The sequence below is a fragment of the Cyclopterus lumpus genome, chromosome 11, assembly GCF_009769545.1.
Source record: "Cyclopterus lumpus isolate fCycLum1 chromosome 11, fCycLum1.pri, whole genome shotgun sequence".
Lineage (NCBI taxonomy): Eukaryota > Metazoa > Chordata > Actinopteri > Perciformes > Cyclopteridae > Cyclopterus > Cyclopterus lumpus.
The window spans coordinates 2896155-2916149 of NC_046976.1; the positions used below are offsets into that span (position 1 = coordinate 2896155).

A 19995-nucleotide genomic window follows, 5' to 3' on the forward strand; every position below is an offset into this window, starting at 1 on the left:
GGTAATAGTTTTTACAGGACTAATGATAAATAGCCAAGTGTAAATAATACAATATTGCAGGTGAATATTATCTTTCGGGTTGTTGGTCAAACAAAACCTTTGAAGACCAAGAACATTGGCGAAGGCCTTCACTGCTCCCTAGCCTGATGAAGTATGTTATCAAATGACTTCCACCTCATCAGCTGCAACATTAGAGCTGTGCAGCAAGAATTGAAAAGATACATTCTGCATAATGGGTATACTTTTTACTTTAAGTTTATTTTGATGCCAATATTTTTCTGCTTTTATACAACATTTTGAATGCAGGACTCTTGTAACTGTAATTTACATTGTGCTCTAGTAAATAATGTAATAAACACTTTGGTTGTATAAATGATGATCCTGCAAAGAAAAGTCACTCAAAGCACGGCAGAGGACCTCACAGTCCAGGACCTCACAGTCCAAGACCTCGGAGTCCAGGACCTCGGAGTCCAGGACCTCACAGTCCAGGACCTCGGAGTCCAAGACTCGGAGTCCAGGACCTCGGAGTCCAGGACCTCACAGTCCAGGACCTCGGAGTTGCTCTACACCGCTGCCGTTAACTGTAAAGACGGTAATTACCGGGGAACACTGGTAGATATACACATACTCTACATTATTGAATTCGTAATTACATCTCGACATGTACACAGAATCAGCTGAGAAGACCAGTAACATTATATACAGTATTCCATTTATTGAAAAGGGTAATCCAAAAGAAAATGTAGTGAGAGCAAATGTGTTTTTGCGTGCTAGTGAATACACGAAGAACCAAAAACAGGGATCAATTACTTCGGCAGTTAATGAACACATTTCTTTAACTCTCGATCATTTGGGCCGGTTACAGTTTCTTCAAACAAGTTCAAACAAAGAGCACTGAAAGTGGAAAAGGACACAGAGCTGATCTGGTCCTGGTTTAACTGAAGTGGGACATGGATGGTGTTATTGCCAATATCGTGTTGGGAAACATAGCGGAGGAGAACGTAGAATAATCTGGGAGGGAAACAAGCGACAGACTGCGAGACTTGCTTTAACGTGAGGTGTTGTGAGGTGTTCCTGAGTGGACACCTGTGGAGCAGCAGAGGAGGCAATGCTGTCGAGTCTTGGACAAGAAATAGTTTTGAGGCGCTAGTATTCTACATCTTTACATAAACAAAAATACGCAATAGGATTTTTGCATTTTAACAGGCCAATTGTCATGAAACTGTTGATCTTCTATAGAGCGTGTGCACTGATAGCTGAGGCCAGGAACTACTTATTTCTAAGTGAAAATAAAGCGTTAGACTCAACAGCAGTGCCACATCCATTGGGATTAAATAGACCCTTTTACAGACGACGTTATCAAAAATATGCGTGCCTATTTTGGCAATGTTAGTGGCATCAAGAATTAGCAAGCTTTAAACATTAAATTAAAACGTTTAACAGCATCACAATGCCTGGTGGTTGCATGCTTATTTGACAGAATCGAGATTCCAACATTAAATATTGGGCCACTAATGTATTCTAGCCGCTCAATTCAAGCACACAGATCTGAAAAGTCATTTGTTTAGGTTGCATTTGAGATCTTTGGCGGTTAATGCCATCGCAAAGGGTTTCTATAAGGTTGGGGTCCTAAAATGTGAAATCTATTACTAGCTAGCCACATGTTCAAAAATAGTTTTTCCTCCTTCCCACGGTCATTTTTTTTCAGACTCACCACATCTACCATTAATAAGTCACAAGATCATTTTATTCAGTGTTAGCAGGCAGGTCCCCTCCCATGTGGAATAGCAAGGTAGTTGTACATAATAAATATAAAAGTGGGGGTGCTGGTGGACGTCGTGCCCCCGTCTTTGTTTTCTCGTACACAGCCCATCCCTCCATCCCAACAGGTTGACCATGAATACTGACGGGTCCCAGTGATCGTCATCAACATCCTTCAGGCGCAGTGATCCAATGTTTAGTCTGTGGTCATTGTGTATCTGTAAGCAACACGTTGTTTTGCATTATGTAATAGTTGGAATATATTTAAGTCAGCAAAATACCTCTGAAGTATCTTTTTTTAATTGCCTTGGACTAAATTGCACCAATTATCAGGATTTGATCTGAAACGACCGTGAGAGAAAAAACTACTAACCAGGTTTCAGTCCAGTCAGCAGTTCTTCATGCCTGAACATCCACCAGCTCAGGGGGCATGGGGGACTTGGGGTGTTTGCTCTCAAAGTGCTGCTTAAAGGTCTTGGGGTCGGGCATCTGTGTCTGAAAAAACAAAAACAGAATCATGGTTTCAATTAATTTCATGGCAATAAATTAGAACTGAAACTTTACATAATTTAACACAGTTTTTCTTAACTGTTGACACACTAACAAATGACACAAAGACCCCAACCTGTAACTCATGGTTGCTCTGAAACAACTCAGGGCATGTCCTGCTTCACACTTGCATTGCAGTTCTAAACCACTTTTTCTTTCAAAAACAAAAACAGTTCTCTCCTCAACCTTTGAGGATGTGGAGAAGGAAGGGGGAGCCAGGACAGACAAATTCAGGCCACATTGACTTTGGTGTAACTGAGAAGAAGGCTGGGCAGAGAGCACCACCAAACGTCAGCAGGTTCAAAGCAGTAGAGTAGTACCGTATTTTCCGCACTATAATGTTATAGTATATAGGCTTTATATATGAAAAAAAGTTCGAAAATAGACCATTCATTGACAGTGCGCCTTATAATCCAGTGCGCCCTATAGTGCGGAAAATACAGTACTCTCATTAGTGTAGTACTGCCTATTGATACAGTGCTCAATGATTACTGTTGTAGAGTATTGAAAGGGGACTGTAGTATGTTTCATATAAGTATAAGATTGGGAACAATATTCCTGACACAGTAAAGTCTCAATGCCCGTTCAGGTGCTGCGACTCGTTCTTTTTTAATGTATATACATTTAACTATTGTTTGCTTTGTATGTAAAACACTGTACAGTATATGTATGTAGAACACTTTACACATCTAACTTTGTTTGTTGGGGAAAAAATAATAAAGATATATATATATATATATATATATATATATATATATATATATATATATATATATATATATATATATATATATATATAACATTTTTATTATGTTCTACATATACATATATATTTTAAAATCTTTGAGTATAAAAACACGACAACATAGTTTAGAGGTGTGGAAATTCTTACGGTGCATCGAGATACATATTTTACAGCTCTTCTCGAGCATCACGTGAGGCACTAATTGCTCATACATAAACTGGTTATGTGCCTTGTGCGAGTAAAGATTTCCTCACACACACCAACACAAGACTTGTTTTCACAGGGCAACCATGCAGGAATCAGGACAGCCTACAAAGCTTCTTCAGCCACTACACCTCCGTGCACGCTGAAAAATATATTATTTAACAACGCCCGGGAACCCCACTGACTGACACATCTCCAGGACAATTTCCTTCAACACCCTTGGACATAAATTTTTTTATTAAAATACACTTGCCACTTTTATTTTCTAATGTATACTTGTTTTAAAGTACTCTAATCTGTTTGTTGTTTACCATATTTATCTTTAAATTAAGACTTGATTATTGTTTTATTCTTTGTTTATTATTATGCACCTTTCACAGAGTCAAATTCCTTGTATGTGCAACGTACTTGACAAATAAACAATTTGGATTTTTAAGAAAAGAAATTATGAGCTTTTAATTAGAGTTAATTAATATTTAAACAAAATGTTTCTAAAACAATATTATGTTTTTTACACCAGCAAAGTCACTATATGTAGTCATTAATCGCACACTGGAAACTAAATAAATGATATTCCTAAGCAAAGTTTATAAAGAATGAAGAACACAGACACCTTTCCTCCTGTTCAGTCCTCTGAGGACTCGCTGCCTGGTAGAGAGGACGGCTGAGACGTTTGAAAGAACAAAACAAGTTGCCCAATGGTATAAATGTTGTCTATACCGTGCTGCCCGCTAGACCCTAGAGATGCACTATTGATTGGCTGCTGATCGAAACGGGACGTTTTTAGCCGATTGGACGTGAACCAGTGATCGACCAATCAGTTTCATTTCTACGTCTCGCCACATTTACACCCGCGTGTCGCTAACGCATGAAAGTTAAGTGATCACACAACACAGCGGTACAGCCAGTAACATCGCAGCTACACAAACGCATATGCTGGCGAGTGAAGGAGACAGTTCAAATTACTACAACTGCAAGATCATAATAAGCAGTTGAGGACCAACCTTAAAAATATTTGGGAAAACTAACTTCGACACTGATCCCAGTGAGCTGATCCTGCTGAGGTTGCGGTTGCGTTGACTTGCATGTTGCGTTCATGCTCTACGCAGTTAAAACGAGTAAATCAAAAAACTATCATGATGCATTTAATTGTAAAATGTAATTAATGGCAAGAAATTTGAATACATCCAGTTTGAAGGATTCGTTTTCACAGCAACATTAATTGATTAAGATGGAATTATGAGCCGTTTATCCTAAGCTTTTAGTAATAAAAACTAAAGATGCAAAGATTTTCTTTACTCAATTCAAGTATTTAAACAAGAATACAAACATATGCATTACCTATTCATTTGAATTGCTTATATTCTGCACACAAAACACTACAGATAATAAAAAGCTAATAAGATAACATTTAGAATTATTGACGGTTTAGTGACTTTGGGATGGTTGAAATTATGCTAGTTTAAATACAAAACAATCATATCTGATCAAATAAATACTAGAAGCTTTGCACATTTTCCAGAGAAAAAGTAAACCAAATCACAAACAGATTCTATATGTGGAAAAAAAATGTCTACAACTAAATGGGATCAGCAGTCAGCAACAGGTATTGTACTCACCCGGCAGACAGGGCAGGTGTGGACCAGTGCGGCCATCGCTGCAGTCTTCTGGTCAGCGGCCTGGCCTTTCTTCTTCTCTGCTGCCTTCTTTGCATTCTTCTGCTGAGACTGAATTTTCTGATGCCCACGAGCCATGGCCCTCAACTTTGACCTGTAGGCATAACAAAATAAAGAGACCACAGATTACTATTACGGCTAAGATCGTAGATCACAGATTGTGTTGCTCACACGACTCGATATATAATGTTATATCTAAATGCAGGGTGGAAAATCACCAGCAGCAGGTAAGTTTAGGGTGTGGTAAGCTGGTCTAACGAGTCTGAACTGACGCATTAGTCCAAAAAAATGTCATATTAGATAGATTGTTTTTTAAAAGCATCTACATATCAAAAGATACTAATTTGAATATTGGTACATTCCCAGTTTGGTGAGGAAGAACTGGACTGGCCTGCACATAACCCATCCAACACCTTTAGGATCAACTGGAAAGCACACTTCAAGTAACACTGCAATCCAACATCAGTGTTTGTGTTATGTGTCTGAATGGTAGCACATCATTGCTGCCAGGTTACAGTCTGCCTTCGAAGTAGACTGGAGGCTGTTATATTTCAGGATAAGATGCAAAACAGTCACATAATGTAATGTCCATGTACATGTTTAAGTTAAGTGGAAACTCACTGTTGATTGAACCAAAACAGTTTTAAAATGGTACAGCAGATCATAGAACAAGAAAAGAAAAACGCAATTCCAGTTTATATATTTCTTCCAATAGTCCCTTTATGTACACATAACTAATGCAGTCTAATACAGCATCGATGCAATACATTACATCTGGTTCAAGGCTATATATGCCGAGTATATTATTGGTTGAATCGGTTTTTGAGATGAATTGATTCACAGTAGCAAATTATCACAATACAATTTTAAATCCAGAATGTTATAAAATGTTGCTTGAAAAACAACAAATGAACAATTCACAAAATAAATACATATTAATGTTTTGTCAGTCAATTGATTAACCGTCTACCAGTTTCAGTTTTTTGTTTTGATTGCATTAAACTGAGGTATTTTAATAATACCTCATAATAATGTGTCCACACCATTTATATCAATGAGTGTAATCTAAATATAAGACGTATAACGCTGTGAGACGCGAATCAACAAAAACTGAACATTATGATTTTCATGTGTGGGAATTATTGCAGGACTGTTGGATCAAACAGATCTTTTAACCATTTGTACCCAATTAACTGACAACACGGTGCATTTTGTAACTCAAGTTGTAGATTTGTAGATTAGGCCATTACAAACAGCTGTTAGCGGGTATATATATTTTATATTAAGTTATGTATTTATTGGTGTACCAATGTAAATGAGCTCAGATGCGCGGCTGCTTCTCGCATCGTTTAAATTTATTACGATATCACAAAACATGCTTAAAATCACTTAAATCGAGTATTTAATCCCCTGCCTACAGTAATGTTGCTCCAATGCCAGGCACACGTGAGCCAGAGAAACATCCATCAAGCTAACGTTACCTTTGAACTGCTTACCGCTATCTTAATCACAATAACTTAATTAACTCGTATAACTTGAGTACCTTGGTATGACTGATTGAAAAGCTGTTGCCGTCGACTTGCTAAACTCAACGTTACGTTTTTAATCACTTCAACTCGTTACGCTAGCTTCCATGTTGACTACCAAGCTAAAACACCGCCAACATGGCGTTGCCCTTTAAATTGTGAAAGTGATCCAGCAAGAGCACGACGTTGTGTGCTCTTATTTGTAGGAGTTGGCGTCAATAACTCAGTTATTATCGGACGACTTTACTGAATATTAGTCGTGTAAAACGACCGGCTAGCTTGTTAGCATCGTTCTAACAGGCCTTTCGTCCACCGGCACCGCCTCGCTAACAGTTAGCTAAGCTAGCTGGAGAAGCTAAGAGTGTTGTGACTACGATTTACGACGCAATATAACGCTGTGGCTGGATGAAGAAAACAGTTATGAATACAAGTCACTGTTGGATAACCCCGTAATAAGTCGTGACAGTTGAATATTGATAGTATTCGTTTTCATACGGATTTACCTCTGAGATTGGACTTTCTCTTTGCTCGATTGTCGGTCTTTTTTTGGAAATCAGAGGAAACTTTAAAGAAGTTCTATTCACCGTCGCATACAGTTAAAACCTGCCAGAGAAACGAGCAGCGCCCCCACCAGGACTGGAGGCAAACTGCAGCACCCCAGAGGTGAGCTGGCAGAGAATGCCTGTTCCTTACAACTTCTGGGTAGCGTGTGTGTGACAGCCGACGCGCACGCTCCAGGTGACGCTGAACTAAACGAAATCGACATGCGTTCAATCTAAATGGATTAACATTAATTCTTAAGAGAGTTTATGTGATGATGTATAATCCGTCTCAGTGGGCCCCTTCACCTTTTAATACATCCACTGTAACATTTTCACAATTAACTGAATCAACAGGTACACACATGCATCTGTGGGGTTTATTAAGATCAGTAATGAAGTGTTAAATGATCTGAAAGATCAGCATATTTCAATATACTTTATATGTGAGTGATGGTTTCATCGTGAGGTTTTAGAACTTTATAGAACATTATTTTACGTTCCCTTTGACAAACAACGCAGGTAGATAGCCATGTTGCTCTGTCCTTCACACTGAGGACAAGTTAACGTGTCACTTTATTTCATAAAAATGAACGAATAAGCCATCACTGGAATAATATTTTAGTTGCAGAATTTAGTTATTAATATTTTTTTTCTTTCTGTTTTCCAAAACAATTTGATATACAACAAAGTGAACATTGCTGCTGTTAAATGAAAAAGACATGAGATGTTTGTCAGCCAGTGAGTATTATATAAATGTGATCATATTCGTTGACACGGTGGTGTGATCCAGTGACTTCTGCCCCCTCCATCCAAACAGGATTAGAATGATCAGCATGTTCCAGCCATCAGGTGTCCTGTCGTCTAAGTATTTAAAGTGGTCCGCAGGCGAAGAGACGCTCCAGCTCACAGCATAATATTTCTGTAAAAGAAGAGATACATAACTTTGCATGCATTCATGTACATGTAGAAATAGACTGGATTCCAACGTGAACGTCAGGGAGTGAATGAAGTGCTCTACCTCTGCATCCACCCGGGGCATCTCTCTGGGAATGAAAAGGAATCCATAAATAAATAAATAAATAAAATGTGTGAATACATTATAACACTAGCTGTATATAATGGGTTCACAACCAAGACATACTGTTCCCCCTGTCTCTAAAATAAATGAAATATAATTTAAAACCCAGACCATGTACTGAGAGATCATCAAATGAAAAAATAAATGCTGACAGCTACACGATAAAGTAGTCCATATTAAATCCATATTTACAGTATTTATGTGTGCAAAAGGTTTTGTCACAGTGGATGTATTGCACTGCCCTTTTATGCATTGTTATATTTGTCTTCTCAGAGCTTGTCTAAACCCGCCGTCCCCGTGCAGCATTGTGTCCCATAAAGAATTCAACGCTCAGAAGTTCTGACTCCGGGGCCTTTTGCCTCGGGCGTAACAACCCGGTAAATACGGTGCTTTTTTTGACTGTTCCCCCCCTCATAAGGACGCTGTGTAAGTTGCTGTTCGTACCGTCTGAAAAAAACAGCTGCAGTTGATGGGAGACAACAGACCATTAATTCCACTGCAAACAGTCCAGGAATGATACGAATACTAAACTGTCAGCCCAAACATCATGGTTGTGCAAACAGCCCCCAGAAGGTCAAAGAAATACAGCAGCAGTTTAAAAACTCTACAGGGGCCAAAAAAGAAAGAAATGCCATCGGTTGACTAAGTCTGATCGCCTGAGCGAGGCGGTCAAAGAAACGTCTTAACGACAGAAGAGAGGTTAAGGACATCGGACACGGTCGTTCTAGAGCGTCAAAACGCTCGGAACGATAATCTGTGTTCATGAGAAAATTACTGGCTTCTGCCACTTGTTTTTCATATTAAAAAGACATAAGGTGACACATTTGTTCGTGCTCAGTAAATCGTCCCTGGAATGAAGAAGGTTCGGAAACAATACTGATCCTTCCAAGCAAATAGTAACGTTGCGATTTACACAAATGAATAAAATAATATATATATATATATATATATATATATATATATATATATATATATATATATATATATATATATATATATATAGAGATAGAGATAGATATAGAGAGAGAGAGATTGATTGTCTAGGGTCTTTATTTATCATTTAAATCAGTTATACAGTTCATCAAATCCTTACAACAAAACTAAATCATGCAAAACAAACAAAACCAAAGAAGATATTAATAAAGAAAAAAAACACAAGTCAGAAGTTCAGAACCAGAGCATCTCCTCTGACTGAACACAGGACGTCCTTCAGAGCCCAAAGGTTCACAAAGAGTTCTGTGTTGTTTGTGAGTCTGTAGAAACCAAACTCCACCCTGAGCCGAGCAGTCAGGAGTCCCGTCAGCATCAAACTCGCGTCTTCTGATCCTTTACCCAACACACGGTTTTTCCTCGTTTTCCAAATTGCCAGTTTGGCCAGTCCTGAAAGGAAATTCATTAGTGTGTGTACACGCTTCTTTTTAGCAGAGTAATTTGGACCATAAATAAACAGACAGAAAGAAAACCGTTCTCCTAAGCCCTGAAACCACGCCTGCAGGCGGCTGAAGAGTCTCACCAGTCTGGAGCACTCTACAAACAGATGATGGATGGTTTCTGTCTGAGAGCAGAAAGGACAGCCGTCCCCTGCGCCAGGATCGAGGTGCACCAGATACCTTTTCGTAGCTATGGCTCCGTGTACAATCCTCCACTGGAGGTCTCCTGTCCGTTTGTCTACGGGGGGTTTGTACAGGGACCGCCAACTCGGCCCACCTCGACACCCTCACCCCTGCCAGAGAATGCAAGTTAGAGACCTTCACACTGACCTGGTACGTTGCTTTACTCCCCAGAGTCTCAAATTCCCCCAGCTGGGGTGTCTTTAGAGACAGAAGGATGTCCTCCTCCTCCTCCTTCCACTGTCCAACCGCAGGACAGACAACCAGGGGTGGGAAGACATACTCACACTCATCGTCCCATTGGTCAGATACTGTGGGGTCCCCAACAAACGCTCTGAGGGCTTCTGGCAGAGAAGCACAGACCTCCTCCACCAGCCTGAGCAGCAGCCTGCTGGACTGGATGTTGGTCAGTTCCGCAAGCTGAGAGATGGAGGTCTTCATTAGATGACCCAGCTTCACACAGCCGGCCTCTCTCAGTCTGGATCTCAGGCTGGCTGACGTCAGGACCTGGGATGAGACGTAGCTGCTCCCAAACAGCGGCTCCTCAAAGAGCCACATCCCTGGTGTCGTCACAGCTCTCCGGTGAACTGTAAACACCTGCCATGCCTGTAGGACGGACTGGTAGAACGGTGTCAGACCAGTTAGGTCTACTGACTGGGGCTGAAGTAGAAATAGGTGCTTATCATACCCTAACCGTCCAGCCTTCCTCAGCAGCACACAGGCAGTGTCAGTCCATGGCAGGCCGAAGCTGTACAACAGCCTCTGAGCCGTCTGCAGTCTGAAGGCTGTTATGCGGGATGCAATGTCCACCAGGCCCTGTCCTCCCTCCTGGACCGGCAGGTACAGCACCGCAGACCTCAGCCAGTGAAGCCCGGACCAGAAAAAGTCCACAACTTCCCTCTGGATTCTCTCGATCAGGCCCTGTGGTGGAGGTAGGACTACAAGTCTGTGCCAAAGGGTCGAGGCAACCAAGTTATTGACAATTAGGACCCTCCCCCTGTAAGAGAGCTGAGGTAGCAGCCATTTCCACTTAGACAGTCTGGTACACACTCTCTCCATAGCACCCTCCCAGTTCTGTCTCTGGAACTCCTCTGTACCCAAGAAAACACCCAAAACCTTCAAGCCCTGCCTTCCCCATCTAATGCTTCCTGGTAGTTTTGGTGTTTCTTTGTTTAACCACTGCCCAACCTGCAAAGCTTCACTCTTCCCCCAGTTTACCTTTGCTGAAGATGCCCTCTCATACAAAGCTAAACTGCTCCCTAGAACATCGACATCCCTCTGGTCTTTGACGAACACATTAATATCATCAGCATATGCTGACACCACCAGGGAGGGCCGCTGGGGCAGCCCAGGCAACATGAGTCCTGACAGACGGGATCTCAACCTGTGTAGAAGGGGTTCAATGGCAATAGAATATAACTGTCCAGAGATAGGACATCCCTATCTAATGCCTCTCTGGACCTGGACTGGACAGCTCAGCGCACCCCCCACCTTCACCAAGCAAGACGCTTCCTTGTACATCAAACCCAACAGTGACACAAACCCTTCACCAAAACCAAAAGCCCTTAAAGTGGAAAAAAGAAAAACATGATCGACCCGATCAAACGCCTTTTCTTGATCTAATGATACAACACCAACATCAACATTATACAGTTTACAAAGATCCAAAAGGTCTCTCATGAGAAAAATGTTGTCCATGATGGACCTGTCCGGTACGCAGTAAGACTGGTCTCTGTGGATTATAGTCTCTAGAAAGTTCTTGAGCCGGTTAGCGAGCACCTTGGAAAGGAGTTTATAGTCCGTGCAAAACAACGCCACCGGCCTCCAGTTTTTCAGAAGGGACAAATCCCCTTTTTTGGGTAACAGTGACAGCACTGCATGCCGACATGTTGCCGGTAACAGGCCTGTCCGGGCACACTCCTGCAGCACCTCCCACAGGTCGGCTCCCAAACACTTCCAGAAGTGCTTATAGAAATCTGCAGGCAGCCCGTCCAGTCCAGGAGCTCTTCCAGCAGCCATTTGACCCACAGCAGTGGTCAGCTCCTCCAGGGAGATGCTGGCATCCAGGACAGCTCTGTCCTCGGGACCCAGCTGAGGAAGGTCTTGAAGCAGCTCGTCAACACTCTCCCTGTGGTTATCCTCCTTCCTGAAGAGGGCACTGTAGAAACTTACAGCATGCTGTCTCATTTCGGCCGGGTCAGTCGTCATCACACCATCAGGGAGGCGAAGAGACACCATCTGTTTGGTCCGAGAGACGGACTTCTCCAGGTTGAAGAAGTAGGAAGTCGGAGCATCCATGTCCCTAACACTGGTGAACCTTGACCTGACCAAAGCCCCCTTAGCTCGTTCTCGTAAAAAAGAACCTAGCTGTTGCTTCTTCTGCTGAAGCCTGTGAGTGTCTGTGCTGGTGTTAGTGAATAAACTGTGCTCTAAAGCCCTGATCTCATTCCCTAGAGCCTCAATGAGCCTTGTGACTCTTACTGTGGAGTGACTTGTGTATTGTTGAACAAAGACACGTATGTGTGCCTTTCCTACATCCCACCACTGACTCAGGGACTCAAAATCGCTCTTCTTCCCTCTCCAGATCCCCTAGAGAGCCTCAAACTTTTGACAGAAATCACTGTCCTGAAGCACCTGAATGTTAAAGTGCCAGTGAGAACTACCCTTGGTGGTTGGTGAGGTGTGCACATCTAAAGTGACTAAGTGATGGTCGGTGAATCCTACTGGGTGAATGTGACTGTTTAATAATCTGTTGCTAAAACTATGTGAAATGTAAACCCTATCTAGCCTGGCTGCCCTAATGTTCCCATCCAACACCTTCACCCATGTGTACTGCCTAGCCCTGGGATGTTTGACCCTCCAAACATCCACTACACCCGACTCCACAATCACCTGTGACAAAGTGGTAGATGACTGGAGGTGAGGTTCCTCTCCTGTTCTGTCCACTAAGGAATCTATGGTGCAATTCCAGTCCCCTCCCATCACTACACACTCGTTCTGGTCACACTGCTGCAGGACGTCTCTCAGTTTGTGGAAAATACCCGTTCTGTGTGAGCCCTGGTTTGGAGCATAGATGTTAATGAAGACAAACAAAATGCTTTGTATGGAGGCTCTGACCACCAGAGCCCTGCCTTTCACTATCTCTGTGGAGGAGATGATGTTAACATCCAGCCCAGGTGCAAACAGAACAGCTACACCTGCAGACAGGTTGGTCCCATGAGACAGGACATACTGTCCCCTCCACCACAAGCCCCAGTCGACCTCATTATGTGGGTCACTGTGTGTTTCCTGCAGGAAAACGATGTCTAGTCGTTTCTGTCTGATCATCTCTGCAGTGACCGCTCTCCTCTCTCGGTCCCTCCCACCATTAATGTTTAAAGACCCAACCCTCACCTTGTGCATTGAAATATGAAAAAGAAACGTGAAGTAGACAGCCAACAGTAACAGAAGTATTAAGTGCAGCACATCCATGACAGACTCACTTATTTATTTTCATCCTTTTGGAACTTTTATCTTTCTTCATCCCCCTGAGACTCGTCATGTATTTTTTAAGACGGTAGCGCTTCCTCTTATCTAAAACCTCAAACCCGACCGCTTTCTGGATCGATGACACACTCTTCATGAACTTTTCCGCATCTGGAAAATGCTCTAGAACCTGCACCAATTTACCAAACGTTTCATCGAGGAAGTTGTTGATCTCCTCCAACTTGTACAGATCTCCACTGTAAACCTGGGACTCGGCGACAGAGACACAGTCGGAGTCCGTCTCGTACTCCATCTCCTCCTCCACAACACAAGCCGCTCCACTCACCTCTGGACCAGCAGCCTGACTCTGATCAGGTTCACCTGTCGGCCCTTCGCTGCTGCCTGCGCCACTTTCCTTCCTCCACCTCACTGCCAGTGCTTCCTTCACCTTCTTCCTCTCCATTTCTCCACATTCCCTCCTCTCTTCCTCTGCTCCTGCCCGTGCTTCCTTCACCTTCCTCCTCTCCGTTTCTCCACAATCCCTCTTCCCTTCCTCTGCTCCTGTCAGTAACTCCTCCACCTTCTTGCCCTCTGTCGTTCCACTCAGAACATCTGAGTTCTCCTCATTATTCTCTCCTCCACCTGCATCAGCTCCCTGCCCCCCGACCTGACTGTCAGTCTGCCCGCTGAGCCCCTCCCCGGCCGCGGTGGGCGGGTCCCCGGCCGCAGTGGGCGGGCCTTCGGACACGGTGGGCGGGTCCCCGGCCTCCACGGACGGGTCCCCGGTCGGGGCATCGCCGCCCCGCGGGCCAGCGATCACCACCGGCTCGCCACTCTGCGGAGCCCCGGTGCTACCTCTCTCCTCAGCCGGTGCGTCCCCCGGCTCGGGGCGCCCCTCGGCCGGCCTGTGAGGACAAGCGTCCCGCTTGTGCCCCGCCCCCCCACACTTAAAGCACTTGATGCTACCGGTGCTAGCGTATAGCATGTAGTGCCCGTCCCCGTGCTTCACCCTGAAGGAGATATCCAGCGTGTTAGACGGACTATTAAGGAACATTAGAACCTGTCTCCTGAAGGACTGGACATGTTTAAGTTTATCACTCTTACAGCCCAGCCCCAGAGTTCTGAAGCTACTCGCTAGCTTCCCGAAGCACTGCAGCTCGCGCTGCAACACCTGGTCGGGGATGAACGGGGGAACCCCGGACACGGTGACCCGGGTGGTGGACACGGTGACCCGGGTGGTGGGCACCGCCAGCGGGGACACCTGCAGGTAGACGCCGTTCAGCGTGACGCCGCTCGCTATCAACGCGGACACAAAGCGCTCCTCTTTCAGGAACACCAGCACACCTCGGTTCATCCTGGAGGCGGAGGACAGGTTACCGTGACCCACACGGTCCCCCACAGCCAGGAGAACCTCCTCCACCGGGACACCCGGGTCGGCCTGAATCCGAACCCCATGTCTCAAGGACGGCGTCTCAGAGGACGCCCTCCCGGACAAGAAACACGGTGTATCCCCACAACAAAACCCCCCAAAAAACACACACAAAATACACAAACAGACAACACACAACAACTCAATCACACAGTGAACTATGAAATAAATGAATTGTAAACAGTTTGAGAAAAATCACCAAACATTTAGTCTCAGCACGCTCTCACCACCACCAGCTTCCTCCAGAGAGAGTGAGAGAGAGAGAGATTGTAATTTGACTAATCACATGACTCCTGTATTAGCTGCTCTGCACTGGCTCCCTGTAAAATCAAGAATCACATTTAAAATTCTTCTCCTCACCTACAAAGCCTTGATTGGTGATGCACCATCATATCTTAAGGAGCTTGTAGTACCATATTGCCCCACTAGAGAGCTGCTCACTAAATGCGGGGCTACTTGTGGTTCCTAGAATCCTAAAAAGTAGGATAGGAGCAAGAGCCTTCAGTTATCAAGCTCCTCTTTTATGGAACCAGCTTCCACTTTCAGTCCGGGAGGCAGACACAGTCACCTCATTTAAGAATAGACTTAAGACTTTCCTGTTTGATAGTGCTTATAGTTAGGGCTGAATCAGGTTTGCCCTGGTCCAGCCCCTTGATATGCTGCTATAGGCTTATAGGCTGCTGGGGGATGTTTTAGGATACACTGAGCACCTATCTCCTCTTCTCTCTCTCCTTATGGATGAATTTACATCTCTCCATTGCACCTTATTAACTCTGCTTCCGGAGTCGTTGTGACTTCACGTCTCATAGGCCCCTGCTGATCCCCCCCCCCCCCCCCCCCCCCTCCTCTCTACCTCCTTCTGTTTCATGGATTGGAGTTCCATTCACACATTGTCATATTCATGTAATGTTTTATGTAACTTTGTAACTCTGTTCATTCTGTACACATGACATCTATTGCTTCTGTCCATCCAGGGAGAGGGATCCTCCTCTGTTGCTCTCCTGAAGGTTTCTTCCCTTTTTTCCCTGTCAAAGGTTATTTTTGGGGAGTTTTTCCTGATCCGATGTGAGGTCAAAGGTCAGGGATGTCGTATGTGTACAGATTGTAAAGCCCTCTGAGGCAAATTTGTAATTTGTGATATTGGGCTATACAAAATAAACTGAATTGAATTAAATCATACGTGCAACAAGTCTTTGTTCTATCTTTGCCTTTCTTTCCATAAGTCAGTCTCCATAAGCATAATGCCAGAGCTTGCATAACAGCTGCTAGCGTGTTAATCACAGTGTCTTTGGTTACGCTGCCTCTGGTTTGAGGCCTTCTCTGGTCCACATAGAGCCAGGACCCTCCATCGCTGGAGGACAGGCCGTTTCCAAGTCGCCTCACTGGTCTGTTCGTGCACCAACAGGGATGATTTATGGATAAAGCTGTATTAAAGTCCAGATTTTTGTTGTTTGTTTTGTGTCTATGCCAAGTGTGACAGTGTGAACTCATGTATCTATGACGATGCTCATGCTGCAATTGAAAGCGTCCCGATTCTGATGTGTAATGTGATCTGCGGCTCAGATCTGATGTAGGAAAAAGACGCATCAGTTACAGTTGTGATCTGCACGCGTGACGCCAAATTGGATCCCGAGGGATTCAAATCAGCCAACGACTCATTGACGGTGCATGAATCTAACACAATTAACCTGAGAGAGCAACAAAACAAAGAAGAGTTGTGCACCCTCGGCAGCTTGGAGATTTGGCATGAACGCCCAGAAGACAATCAATGAAAGGAAACTAAAAAAAGGATGAAATCATAGCTCTGTGTGGATATGCTTTGGCTCAGACTGACACCATAGCACAGAAAGGACAATTTTCTTAAAACACTTTTCTTTTCCAAGAATTGTCTTTTCCTAGAATACAGTTTTTCTGCGTACTTCTACAATGTTGTATTACCACAAAATAAAAGGATCTGCTCGTCAGAAATATGGTTTTATGGGGTTTGCCAATGTCAATTTCCTTCAGTAAAATACACAGCATGTAGCATGTGTTTGGCTCCGCCTCCGGCACCGAGCTGGTTGCAGTAGAGGCGATCCGATGTTTAAATGTTTGGGTTTGGATGAGGTTTAAATTAACCCGAAGCAGGAGGTTGCTGTTTAAAAGCAGACTCTCAAATCATGATTGTCTCTCAGATCTTGATAAAACGTTTCCAATATCAAAACTTTGATTATTTTCCTCCTTTTTCATAAAAAGTCCAGAAAACATAACGAAAAAAGACTTTACTCTTCTGTAGTTTTTGTTGTTTTACAATAAGTCATTATTCTTTACATTGTTTGTATCCAGGACACAATTCCCCAACAAAGACCCGGCTCCTTATGCAAATTAGTTTGAAATAACATCCATAAAAAACACACACATGAAAACAGAAACCGAATAGACACATGTATACAAGTAGAGGCACAGGTAGTTAAATCAGGAGGAACGTCATTCACGGTGAACACATAGATTTATTAAATAGTGCACAAAGTTATAGTTGTGGAGAGTCAACACTGGTGGAGTTGGTGAAGACAGCTGGAGCAGGCTGGAGGTCTAGATGATGTCAGAGGATCAGTGGAGGAACCGCGAGCACCGGATGTGATGGGGAGGAGGGTCTCATCAGGTCTCATTGGGTCTCATCAGGTCTCATTGGGTCTCATCAGGTCTCTGTACGACTTTGGTCGCCTCAGGTTGTGCCTTTCTTCTAGGTTTGATATATGCACTCAACCTGTCGTATCCAAAACCCCTTCATTTCACCTTTTTGAAGTGCTCCAGAAAATCATCATGCACCTTGAGCAGCACAAGATGTCCCCCAAAGTCCAAAATCTGTATGGCAGACTTCAACACTTGCAGTAACACTGCAATGGATTGCTCTTCTGGACCTGAAGAATGTGTCTAGCCTAGTGTCATATTGTGGAAGCACAATGAATGGCGTTTAGACATGGGGCATGTAAAAGTTGAGCCTTTGGGTGCTCCAAGAAACAAAAAATATTCCTCAAACCACATTGTGAAATGCTTTTACACTGATTTTGTAACCTGTTTTTGAAGGCGCAGGAGTTTATTGTTGTCTCCAAACATGTTTCTTTCCATTTGAGGCAAATGGTTTCATTTTCAAAAATATGGTTGTCTCTTTTGTTTTAGTTGATTTAAAACTCTTATGCTGCGTTCACACCAAAAGTGCAAGTAGATCCCATGCAAAGTCAATGCACAGTCGCGAATGACGCGACTAAACCACAAATAGTCGGGTGAGTAAACTCACGCTAGTTCGAATATTCGTGTGTGAACGCAGCATTAAGATAAGTGCCTGTTTATATATTGTTTCCTTTAAAAAGTTGCGCCATTCAATTGCATCATAGCTGCAGCGACTATAGCTGGTTATAGGGGTTTCTGTTGAGGTATAATTCTGCGTTCACACCAAAAGCTTCTAGAACGCGAATGACGCGAATAATCCACAACTTGTCGGGCGACTAAACTAACGCGAGTAAAGCGTTGAGAATGGTGTGAACACAGCATAAGGGACTAGCTAAAGTCTGTTATGTACTTAATTAATACTGCTGTCATAACATTGTGTTGTGACTTATGCATACTTAAATACAATATTGTTGCATTACTTTTCACTTTGTTGAAAAACTTAAAATCAATATTAAAGAAAAATAACATTTGTGGTTGCACAGTAATACTCACAGTACTGTTTGTTACGCACTGTTATGCATTTTGTGTATTTGTTTCAGAAAAAGAATGTACAATGTAAACAAATGTAGTGTATTTTTTTTACATTTATATAATAAAGTTTAAAAGACATCAGATTTGAGTCTATAATTTTTCTTTCAGCCAACTTAAAATTGTAATGTGGGGAAAAGTATTTTAATTTGATTGACCAAACAAAAATTTCACACTACGGTTACTATAAAAATGACCTTTCCTGAAACTATTTTATTGGGTTAAAAAGGAGCAGTATTTTACTTTTGGATCAAGCAAATAATTGAGTTGGAAAAACTGGAAACTTTAAGTTGAGTTGCTTACATTTTAAGTTGGAATAATGCAAACTATTGATTACATTATTACATACATCTGACTTAAAGCAATTGTGTTAATCTAACTTGTTAACTTAATTTGTGTGTTTGAATTAATTCAACTAAGTTGGTCCAACTATTCTCTTTTCACAGTGTGTAAAGATGTCCAAGACTCGACACGTTGCCTCCTCTGCTGCTCCACAGGTGTCCACTCAGGAACACCTCACAACACCTCACGTTAAAGCAAGTCTCGCAGTCTGTCTCTTGTTCCCCTCCCAGATTATTATATTCTATTCTTCTCAGTTAACGGCAGCGGTGTGGAGCAACTGGTTCTAGTTATCTGCCTGACTTGGCTGCTCTCCAGGGACTGTGAGGTCCTGGACTTCAGGGTCCTGGACTCCGAGGTCCTGGACTGTGAGGTCCTGGACTGTGAGGTCCTGGACTCCGAGGTCCTGGACTGTGAGGTCCTGGACTGTGAGGTCCTGGACTCGAGGTCCTTGACTGTGAGGTCCTGGACTCCGAGGTCCTGGACTGTGAGGTCCTTGACGGTCCTTGACTGTGAGGTCCTGGACTCCGAGGTCCTGGACTGTGAGGTCCTTGACGGTCCTTGACTGTGAGGTCCTGGACTGTGAGGTCCTGGACTCCGAGGTCCTGGACTCCGAGGTCCTGGACTGTGAGGTCCTGGACTCCGAGGTCCTGGACTGTGAGGTCCTTGACTTTGAGGTCCTTGACTGTGAGGTCCTGGACTCCGAGGTCCTGGACTGTGAGGTCCTGGACTCCGAGGTCCTGGACTCCGAGGTCCTGGACTCCGAGGTCCTGGACTCCGAGGTCCTGGACTGTGAGGTCCTGGACTCCGAGGTCCTGGACTCCGAGGTCTTGGACTGTGAGGTCCTTGACTGTGAGGTCCTGGACTCCGAGGTCCTGGACTCCGAGGTCCTGGACTGTGAGGTCCTGGACTCCGAGGTCCTGGACTCCGAGGTCTTGGACTGTGAGGTCCTGGACTGTGAGGTCCTCTGCCGTGCTTTGAGTGACTTTTCTTTGCAGGATCATCATTTATACAACCAAAGTGTTTATTACATTATTTACTAGAGCACAATGTAAATTACAGTTACAAGAGTCCTGCATTCAAAATGTTGTATAAAAGCAGAAAAATATTGGCATCAAAATAAACTTAAAGTAAAAAGTATACCCATTATGCAGAATGTATCTTTTCAATTCTTGCTGCACAGCTCTAATGTTGCAGCTGATGAGGTGGAAGTCATTTGATAACATACTTCATCAGGCTAGGGAGCAGTGAAGGCCTTCGCCAATGTTCTTGGTCTTCAAAGGTTTTGTTTGACCAACAACCCGAAAGATAATATTCACCTGCAATATTGTAT

The 19995-nt window shown here is 43.5% G+C and overlaps 2 protein-coding genes across 2 annotated transcripts in view; one reads left to right on the forward strand and one right to left on the reverse strand.

Annotated features, from left to right (window-relative positions):
• Positions 1-439, forward strand: part of LOC117739379 (bone morphogenetic protein 8A-like) — a 2549-nt gene extending 2110 nt beyond the window's left edge. Inside the window, exon 3 of the mRNA XM_034545743.1 lies at positions 1-439. This exon is cut by the window's left edge and continues 534 nt beyond it. The gene's annotated coding sequence lies outside the window, so the exon portion shown is untranslated.
• Positions 440-690: 251 nt separating this feature from the next.
• Positions 691-7068, reverse strand: zgc:91910 (uncharacterized protein LOC445276 homolog). Its single transcript, XM_034545744.1, has 4 exons — positions 6965-7068; positions 4879-5029; positions 2135-2256; positions 691-1979 (listed from the first exon to the last, which is right to left on the reverse strand). Exons 2-3 carry the CDS (start codon positions 5011-5013, stop codon positions 2161-2163), a joined length of 231 nt encoding a protein of 76 aa, XP_034401635.1. The 5' UTR covers positions 5014-5029; positions 6965-7068; the 3' UTR covers positions 691-1979; positions 2135-2160.
• Between the last annotated feature and the right edge of the window lie 12927 nt (positions 7069-19995).